At 42.5% G+C, this 10541-nt stretch overlaps 2 protein-coding genes across 13 annotated transcripts in view; both read left to right on the top strand.

Annotated features, from left to right (window-relative positions):
- LOC106604876 (protocadherin gamma-C5) overlaps nucleotides 1–10541 on the top strand; it is a 174320-nt gene that overhangs the window by 93269 nt on the left and 70510 nt on the right. Inside the window, exon 1 of one of the 12 annotated variants that reach the window (XM_014199989.3) lies at nucleotides 3655–6220. The exons of the other annotated variants lie outside the window; for them this stretch is intronic. Coding sequence (XP_014055464.2) covers nucleotides 3812–6220 — 2409 coding nt within the window. The 5' untranslated portion in view covers nucleotides 3655–3811. Of the gene's footprint in view, nucleotides 1–3654; nucleotides 6221–10541 lie in introns of those variants that run through there. 12 annotated transcript variants of the gene reach the window in all.
- On the top strand, nucleotides 36–2876 carry LOC145879514 (protocadherin beta-16-like). Its single transcript, XM_082975200.1, has one exon. It carries the CDS (start codon nucleotides 423–425, stop codon nucleotides 2859–2861), a length of 2439 nt encoding a protein of 812 aa, XP_082831326.1. The 5' UTR covers nucleotides 36–422; the 3' UTR covers nucleotides 2862–2876.

Below are 10541 nucleotides of genomic sequence, written 5' to 3' on the forward strand. Positions count from 1 at the left end.
ATTTATCATTAATACATTGGCCTGTTTGTGTTGTTAGCATAGTTGTACTGTGTTTTATAGTTTGGAGAGTCCAACTTTCCCAAGTGTGTTCGAATATTTAATTTTTTTCAAAAGTATATCAGTAGTTCAATGGATTGAACTCAGAGGGACGCTGTTGGTTAGTGTGTTGCAGTTCCATAGCAAATTTGTCGCAGTACCTCCCCCATCATCTCGTTATATTAGACAGAGACAGAGCGGCGCACAGAGCGCACAGTCCGGGTTACAGAGAACACTAATACCGACACACAGAGCTGCGATTCTCTTGTTCCAAAATGGTTTATTGCTGAGTCATTTACCTTTGATGTTTTGAACTAAAAACGAATGGAATATTACTGACTTATTTACGGATTATAACCTGCTTGTTGTTTCATGGTGAAGGGAAAATGTCGGATAGAACAATGACACGGCAAGTACTGTTGTTTATCTCGGTCCTCTCTCTCAGTTCAGTGCACGGGCAGGTCAGTTACTCCATTCCGGAGGAAATGGCGAAAGGCTCTTTAGTCGGTAACATAGCGCAGGATTTGGGTTTAGATATCAAAAGACTGAAATCAGGTAAAGCTCGTATTTATACTGGAGACAGCGCAGAATACATCGAGCTGAATAAAGAAAGGGGAGTTCTCCTTATCAAAGAGAGAATAGACCGTGAAGCGCTCTGCGGACAGACGACGCCTTGTGCACTGCATTTTCAGATTATTCTGGAAAATCCCATGGAATTCTTTCGAGTCACTGTTGAGATTACAGATGTAAACGATAATTCTCCTAGTTTTAAAAAGAACGAGAGACGTTTTGAAATTAGTGAATCCGCTGTTACTGGCTCTACGTTTATGCTGGAGAGGGCGATGGATCCTGACGTCGACGTTAACGGTCTCCAGAGCTACATCCTTCAACCCACTGCTAATTTTCAGCTAAAACTAAAAAATCTACCTGACGGGAGTAAAAAAGTAGAGATGGTTTTACAGAAGCCCCTCGACCGAGAGAAACAGGAGCAGATCTCTTTAGTCTTAACCGCCCTCGATGGAGGAGAGCCTCGGCTGTCTGGTACTGTGCAGATACAAGTCACTGTGTTAGATGCGAACGACAACGCTCCGGTTTTTACGCAGGAGATCTACAAAGCAACCGTTGTTGAAAATTCACCCAAATTAACCTTGATGACGAAAGTCAGCGCATCTGACGCGGATAAAGGATCAAATAGTCTCGTTAGCTATTCTTTGTCCAGCAGTACTGATCTGTTTGAGTTAGACAGCGACAGTGGTGAACTTAGACTCATTGGTCAAATAGATTATGAAAAAGCAAAACATTATCAAATGTTTATTGAGGCAATGGATGAGGGAGGACTATCCGATTCTAGTAAAATAATCATAGATATTGTTGACGTCAACGACAACAATCCCGTTATTAATATAATGTCAAAGTCTAGTTCAATAGCTGAGGACTCGAGCACAAATATAGTTATAGCTATGATCAACGTTAACGATCCGGACTCTGACCACAACGGTCAGGTAAACTGTGGGATAAATGAAAATATTCCCTTCACCATTAAATCTACATCTAATGGATTCTATAGCCTAGTAACTGACAGTGACTTGGACCGAGAGAGAGACTCTGAGTATAACATCAGTGTGACGTGCTCTGATGAGGGCGTGCCCTCGCTCTCCAGCAGCGTCACTCTCACCTTACAGATATCAGATGTGAACGACAACGCGCCTGTCTTTGAGAGGAGCTCATATGAGGCCAACATTATAGAAAACAACACACCGGGCCTCTCTATATTCACAGTGAAAGCCAGAGACGCTGACTGGAACCAGAATGCCCGTGTTTCTTACATACTGGAGGACTCCTCGGTTAACGGAGTGCCCGTCTCCTCATATGTGTCCGTTAGTGCTGATAGTGGAGTCATCCATGCAGTGCGCTCTTTTGACTTCGAGCAGATCAAGGATTTCCTGTTCCGCGTAAAAGCGCAGGATGGAGGCTCCCCTCCTCTCAGTAGCAATGTGACTGTGAAAATAATGATCCAGGACCAGAACGACAACGCACCTCAGGTTCTGTATCCAGTCCAGACTAGCAGCTCTCTGGTGGCTGAAATGGTACCTCGTTCAGCAGATGTGGGCTATCTTGTTACTAAAGTGGTGGCTGTTGATGTGGACTCTGGACAGAATGCCTGGCTCTCGTATAAACTGCAGAAAGCGACAGACAGGGCGCTGTTTGAAGTGGGCTTACAGAATGGGGAAATAAGAACTATACGCCAAGTCAATGATAAAGATGCTGTGAAACAAAGGCTTGTTGTCGTAGTGGAGGACAACGGGCAGCCCTCTCGTTCAGCTACAGTCAATGTTAACGTGGCGGTGGCGGACAGCTTCCCTGAAGTGCTCTCGGAGTTCACTGACATTACGCACGACAAGGAGTACAATGACAACCTGACTTTTTACTTAGTCTTGGCTTTGGCTGTAGTCTCATTTCTGTTCATCACATGTTTAGTGGTTATTATATCAGTGAAAATATACAGATGGAGACAGTCTCGCATCCTCTATCATTCCAACCTCCCGGTTATTCCGTATTATCCACCGCGTTACGCAGACACTTTGGGGACAGGAACTCTACAGCACGTATACAATTACGAGGTGTGCAGGACGACTGACTCCAGAAAGAGTGACTGTCAGTTCGCCAGACCCTGTAGTCAGAACGTACTGATATTGGACCCCAGTTCTACAGGGACGATGCAGCGGATGGAGAGTGAACAGAACATCCTGGATGAACCAGACTCCCCAATAGAGGTTGGTGTTAATGAAAATGATTTGTACTATTTACTCAAGTGTTCTTGGTAACAGCCTTTTCGATGATCTGAAATTCGTCATATGCCGGTTGCATTTTCAAATCGCCTACTTATGTCCTTCTCAGCACCAGGGCTGTGGACAGCGCCGCTTTTCTTTCATTGAGCTCCAGTGCGAGTTTCATTCAAACGTCAAAGTGTGATGTAGAACTAAAGTCAGAGATGGTTCTCAGTGCATAATTCACAACTACACGAGTGTGTCAATATTTTCCCGCTTGTCTAGAACAATTGAAATCTATTTTGAGCAACGACTGATAGGCCTATGTACGTTCAGTGTGTTAGGTTGGTGACATGATTCAAGTGAGGACTTGTCGCTATTTGACTCCGTGTTAACGTTCAATCGGCCTACCTCACTCACATTCATCTTATCATACTCCTCTGATATAGTGTGGCGTCATTTAATTCAGACTCTGCATTAGCTTCTTGTTTAATCTTTCATGTCATTTTCTTGCCGTAGGATATGCTTTGTGATGTTACTCTAACTTAATAGAAAGCTGAAGTATTTCAGAATATATATGGCATTAGATTTATATTGCCAGCGATGAGAATTAAGGTCGTATAATGTTTGATATTTTCTGTCAGTGGGCTAGTTTAAACTTGAAATTACTATTGTTGACTGAAAATACCTCTATATATTTTCTTTCATTAATATTGTGTAGTTCATTGCATTGAACTCAATGGGCCGCTGTCGGACAGTGTGTTGCTGTTTTAGAGCAGATTTGCAGCAGTACCACCCCCATCATCTCGATGTATTAGAGAGAGAAAGAGTCGCACGCAGAACGCTGTAGTCCGGGCTATAGAGAACACTAAGCACGGAGACACCAGCCTGAGATTCTTTTGTTCCAGAATTCTGACATTTTTTTGTCAATTACCTTTGATGTTTTCAACTGGCAACTAATGGAATATTGCAGTCTGTTTTACGGATTATAACCTGCTTGTTGTTTCATGGTGAAGGGGAAAATGTCGGACAGAACAATGACACGGCAAGTACTGTTGTTTATCTCGGTCCTCTCTCTCAGTTCAGTGCACGGGCAGGTCAGTTACTCCATTCCGGAGGAAATGGCGAAAGGCTCTTTAGTCGGTAACATAGCGCAGGATTTGGGTTTAGATATCAAAAGACTGAAATCAGGTAAAGCTCGTATTTATACTGGAGACAGCGCAGAATACATCGAGTTGAATAAAGAAAGGGGAGTTCTCCTTATCAAAGAGAGAATAGACCGTGAAGCGCTCTGCGGACAGACGACGCCTTGCGCCCTTGATTTTCAAATGATTTTAGAGAATCCAATGGAATTATATACAATAACGATTGAGATCACAGATATAAACGATAACGCTCCCAGTTTTGGAAAAAGTGAAATGAAATTTGAGATTAGTGAAATTGCAGGTACCGGTGCCAGATTTATGCTGGAGAGGGCGGTGGATTCGGATGTTGGTGTTAACGGTCTTCAAACCTACGCCCTTAAACCCACTGATCATTTTAAATTACAACTGAAAAACCAGCCAGATGGTAGTAAAAAGGTAGAGATGGTTTTACACAAGCCAATAGATCGAGAGGAACAAGACAATATGAAATTAGTGCTAACAGCAATGGATGGAGGCGAGCCTCAGATGACTGGGACGCTGCAAATCCACGTCACAGTGCAAGACGCGAATGACAACGCTCCGGTTTTTACCCAGGAGATTTACAAAGCCACGGTTGTTGAGAATTCTCCGAAAGGAGCCGTGTTAACTACTGTCAGCGCATCTGATGCGGACAGGTGGTCTAATAGTCTTGTTACCTACTCTACATCAAGTGGCACCGCTGGTGTGTCGGATCTGTTTGAGTTAGACCGTGACAGCGGCGAATTGAAATTGATTGGTCATATAGACTACGAAAAACAAAAACATTATCAAATATTTATTGAGGCAAAAGATCAGGGAGGTCTGTCAGACTCAAGTAAAATAATTATAGATGTTAGTGACATGAATGACAATAGTCCTGTTATCAATTTGATTTCCAAGTCCGGTTCAATACCAGAGGATTCCCGTCCGAACACAGTAATAGCTATGATGAGCGTGAACGACCCTGATTCAGAAAGTAATGGTAAAGTTCACTGTGGCATAAATGCGGACGTCCCATTCACTATTAAATCAACATCTAACACATTTTACAGTCTAGTAACGGACAGTGACTTGGACCGAGAGAGAGACTCTGAGTATAACATCAGTGTGACGTGCTCTGATGAGGGCGTGCCCTCGCTCTCCAGCAGCGTCACTCTCACCTTACAGATATCAGATGTGAATGACAACGCGCCTGTCTTTGAGAGGAGCTCATATGAGGCCTACATTATAGAAAACAACACACCGGGCCTCTCTATATTCACAGTGGAAGCCAGAGACGCTGACTGGAACCAGAATGCCCGTGTTTCTTACATACTGGAGGACTCCTCGGTTAACGGAGTGCCCGTCTCCTCATATGTGTCCGTTAGTGCTGATAGTGGAGTCATACATGCAGTGCGCTCTTTTGACTACGAGCAGATCAAGGATTTCCAGTTCCGCGTAAAAGCGCAGGATGGAGGCTCCCCTCCTCTCAGTAGCAATGTGACTGTGAAAATAATGATCCAGGACCAGAACGACAACGCACCTCAGGTTCTGTACCCAGTCCAGACTAGCAGCTCTCTGGTGGCTGAAATGGTGCCTCGTTCAGCAGATGTGGGCTATCTTGTTACTAAAGTGGTGGCTGTTGATGTGGACTCTGGACAGAATGCCTGGCTCTCGTATAAACTGCAGAAAGCGACAGACAGGGCGCTGTTTGAAGTGGGATTACAGAATGGTGAAATAAGAACTATACGCCAAGTCATTGATAAAGATGCTGTGAAACAAAGACTCACTGTTGTAGTGGAGGACAACGGGCAGCCCTCTCGTTCAGCTACAGTCAATGTTAACGTGGCGGTGGCGGACAGCTTCCCTGAAGTGCTCTCGGAGTTCACTGACTTTACGCACGACAGGGAGTACAATGACAAGCTGACTTTTTACTTAGTCTTGGCTTTGGCTGTAGTCTCATTTTTCTTTATTGTTTCCATCATAGCCATCCTGTCAGTGAAATGCTACAGATGGAGACGTGAGCGCATGTTTTACAAATCCAACGGGAATCTCCCAGTTATTCCGTATTACCCGCCCCTTTACGCAGACGTTGGAGGAACAGGTACTCTGAGACACGTGTATAATTACGAGGTGTGTGGAACTACTGACTCCAGAAAGAGTGATATGAAATACGTCAGACCTTACAGTCAGAGCGTCATTAGTCTGGACGGAACACAGACACTCCCCCACGCGCCGAGGGACAATCTGACCAATGATGATGAGGATAACCAGGTGAGCGTGATCAATCGGCTCTCATAACCTCCGAATATGAATGATGTCACTGATTCTCATTTCATAATCTTACACTTCAATGTTTTCTAAAATATATTTAATAATTGGCTCCAAAGAGATCTTTCTATACTTGGGAGAGTACTTCTCTCCAAGGCAGAGGGACTGTCTCGTTTTGTGTGCCCCTCATTATCGTTATGTGTAAATCCTGCTACTTGTCAAGAGATCAATAAGACCTTTCTTGACTTCATCTGGAAAAAGAAGTCTCACAAACTAAAAAAAGTCAGTTCTTTCTAACAAAAGATCTGAAGGAGGTCTGGAAGTGTTGGACTTTGTTGACATAAACACTTTCAAGATAAACTGGTTGAAAAGATGTTTGATCAATACTGATTCAATATGGTATTTCATTCCAAATAATGTGTTTAATAAGTTGGGAGGGCTTCCATTTTTCCTGAAATGTAATTATATTCCTGAAAGATTACCTGCTAAATTGGCTAGGTTTCACCAACAAGCTTTAATGGCCTGGAAAATATGTTTCCTGCACAATTTTTCCCCACATGAAGCTCTTTTGTGGAATAATTCAGACATAACTGTAAGGAATAAGTCATTGTTCTACCCCAGCTGGCATGAGAGGAATATTGACTTTGTTCTTGATGTTTTCGACAACAAGGGTAATATTCTCACATATGAACAATTTATAACATTGAAAGAGTTTCCAATACCTTTCAGAGAGTTTATTTCTGTGATCAAATCCGTTCCCAGTGGTCTAACTACACTAATGAAAACTCATCTTAGCTTTGGTAATGATCACAAAGTTTATCCAGAACTCAGATTGGAAGACACGGGCTTACTTGAGAAATCTTGTTGTAATAAATATATAAGACAAATTATTCATTCACAAAAAAAAACGAAGAGAAAAAAAACACTTCAATGATTTCACAAGCAAATGTTACTATTGCTCTGTTGCCCTGTGGTTATAGTTCAAATATTGAGCAGTGGGGTTCGCTCTAGAATGTGTGCACTGTGTTTCCGATGGATTTGTTTAGTTCAACACTCTGACAGCTTTCCGTTGTGATCATACCAGTATTGCGATTTCACTGATAGTGCATAATGGCCTAATTGTAACCAGCATATAGTTGATGCTCAATAACCATCAGTTACTGTGTTGTGCATAACAGCTCATACATAAAAGTACATGGTCACTGTTATCATGCCTTTATAACAGTGCATACGTATTTGGTTTTGGATATGCGTATATTACGCATGGTTGGAGAGCATATGTGTTTTGCATATTCTGTGTGTACTTTACACTCCTGAACTCTGAGGGACGCTGTTGGTCAATGTGTTGCAGATTTGCAGCAGTACCTCCCCCATCATCTCGATATATTGGAGAGAGAAAGCGCCACACGCGGTGTGCAAAGTCATGGTTACAGAGATCTTTAAACACCGAAACACTGAGCTGTGATTATTTTGTTCCAAAGTGGTGGACTTTAGGCACATCTTCCTTTAATGTTTTTTGCACGGAAACTAATGGAATAATAAATACAGAATTCTTTACGGATAATAATATGTGTGTTGTTTGATATCGTAGAGAAAATGTCGGACAGAACAATGACACGGCAAGTACTGTTGTTTATCTCGGTCCTCTCTCTCAGTTCAGTGCACGGGCAGGTCAGTTACTCCATTCCGGAGGAAATGGCGAAAGGCTCTTTAGTCGGTAACATAGCGCATGATTTGGGTTTAGATATAAAACGACTGAAATCAGGTAAAGCTCGTATTTATACTGGAGACAGCGCAGAATACATTGAGTTAAATAAAGAAAGAGGAGTTTTCCTTATCAATTAGAGACTAGACGGTGAAGCGCTCTGGTGCACTGGGGATTTTAGCATGTGTATCTTGGTGGGGCAAACTCCCCCCCAAAAAATTTGACTCATGCCAGCAAAGCCACCACACAACAAAATACTAAACAAGACATTATTTGCACTATAGCGGTGACAAACGGTGCCTACAATCTGTTGGGGCCTACATAAAGCTGTCCCAACAGCAGAGTCCCAACAGCAGAGTCCCAACATCTTACCACTGCTACACCTGGCTATCAGTGGAGCCTGGTCTGGCAGCGAAACAGTTCATTCAGCCTCATTTACTGGCTTTAAAAAACATAGCTGATATGGCTGACTTGTTTAAACAAATGTGGTTTCTACTGACAATTGAGATGTACAAACTATGGCATAAGGGGACGACAAGCAGATAAGAGCCAATCCGTAATTTCGATGAAGACATTAATGAGCGAGCAAGGACAGACATAGTCAATATAACTATTTGTTATGCACGTTTGAAATGTACAGCGACAGAATTCAGAACATGGGCCGTTCTTACATTATTCTCCCTGTACACCAATTCAGAACTGTAGGATAAATAAGCAGACAATGAAAGCTAATACAATATTCGATGATGACATTTCTCTAAAACAGGCTATAGGCTACATGTGCACCACCAACAGCTAACAGCTTACTACACAACATACACTTAGTATTACTTTCTTAGCTACAGTATACACTACAGTATACACATCTCCCTGGCATATTACAGCATTTATACAGCAGCATTCAAAACATTTTTGGACTCACCTTGTTGCGCTGTGCTCACTGGAACAGGAAGGTGGCGTGGCGGTCCTTCGTGGGCAAATTTTGTTATCAAACTTTATCATCAAGTCTGGCATTCTCTGGATTTATGGTGCTTTCAAGACAACTGGGATCTCTGAAAAAACTAGTTTGAATCATGACGTCAGTGATCTTCAGGTCGGAGCTCTAGAAAGAGGCCCCAGTTCCCGACTTGGAATTCCGAGTTGGATGACCGTTCACAATGTATTTTCCCAGTCGGAGATCATTTTTCTCAGAGTTCCCAGTTGTCTTGAACTAACTGATGTCGGATATTTCCCAGTTCCGTGTTTCCAGTTGTTTTGAATGCGGCAGAAGTCATGCTGGATTGACCACATGGCCAATATTGAATGTTTATCGTTTTAAGCTTGGAAAAGAGACCCTTAAACCCAGATTTGGACCACACACACTCTCCACTGAATAGCAGGCTAGTGATTACTTTACAAAGCTTGCAGTTAGCCACTGATTCCTTCCAAACCACTCATTGTTGAATTTGCGATTTCCAACTTGTTGTGTAATGTTTATGTCCAATGGCCAATGAGCACCGATACGTTATTCTTCATATGACAGGATTGAAAATGATTTGCCAGTAGATTGTCGACTTGATTCACAATAATGACTCTTAGCTTGCTAGCTAAGATTTTGAAAATATGATGTTGACATGATTAGTCCAATCAAAGCTACGGTAGATATAATGTGATTTGACATAATTTTATCTGTGGCCAATGACCTTGAGCCTTCTTGTATTTAACTTCTAATGTAACTCTATGGCAGCATCCAAGGGGCTTAAATTTTCCAGCTCTCCCGGTTGATTTTTCGGTGACATAGTGTCCCCATGAGTGACAGAACACTGAGCCAATCATGGCGCAAATAGAGAGCATTACTAACCCCTATGCTTCATATTTTCCACTGGCTGCCCCACCACCACAGAAAGCATTGAGCTAGGCTGAAAGACCTGCATTTTGGAGGTGCCTTACTCACGAAAGCAAAAAAGAGAATATGTTTGTATGTGGCTTTGTTAACTCAATTATTTATTTATTTTACATTGTTTGCAAACTGATATGTGACACATTAATGGCAAAATAACATGCAAAACAGGCAACCAAGAAAAACAGATGGGGCTCACTGAATGATGTGTTGCCACTGTTCTGGAGAACCCAATGGACTTGTTCTGAATAACTATAGAGATCACAGATATCAATGACAACGCTCCCAGTTTTAACATGAATCAGAAACATTTTGAAATGAGTGAATCAGCTGTGATTGGATCTAAATTCGTGTTAGAGAAAGCAGAGGATCCAGACACGTTTAAATGGTCGTCAAAGCTACTCGCTGAAACCCACATACTATTTCGATTTGAAACTCGAAAATCAGGTCGACGGGTGTAAAAATGTAGATTTTTTTTTACAGAAACCTTTAGATCGAGAGAAACAGGAACAGGTATCTTTAGTCTTAACTGCTATAGATGGAGGAGAGCCTCGGCTGTCTGGTACTGTGCAGATACACGTCACAGTGTTGGATGCAAACGACAATGCTCCGGTTTTTACGCAACCGGTTTATAAGGCAACTATGACAGAGAAGTCCCCTACTGTTGTAGTGGAGGACAACGGGCAGCCCTCTCGTTCAGCTACAGTCAATGTTAACGTGGCGGTGGCGGACAGCTTCCC

The sequence above is a fragment of the Salmo salar genome, chromosome 05 (genome assembly GCF_965601325.2).
Source record: "Salmo salar chromosome 05, fSalSal1, whole genome shotgun sequence".
Lineage (NCBI taxonomy): Eukaryota > Metazoa > Chordata > Actinopteri > Salmoniformes > Salmonidae > Salmo > Salmo salar.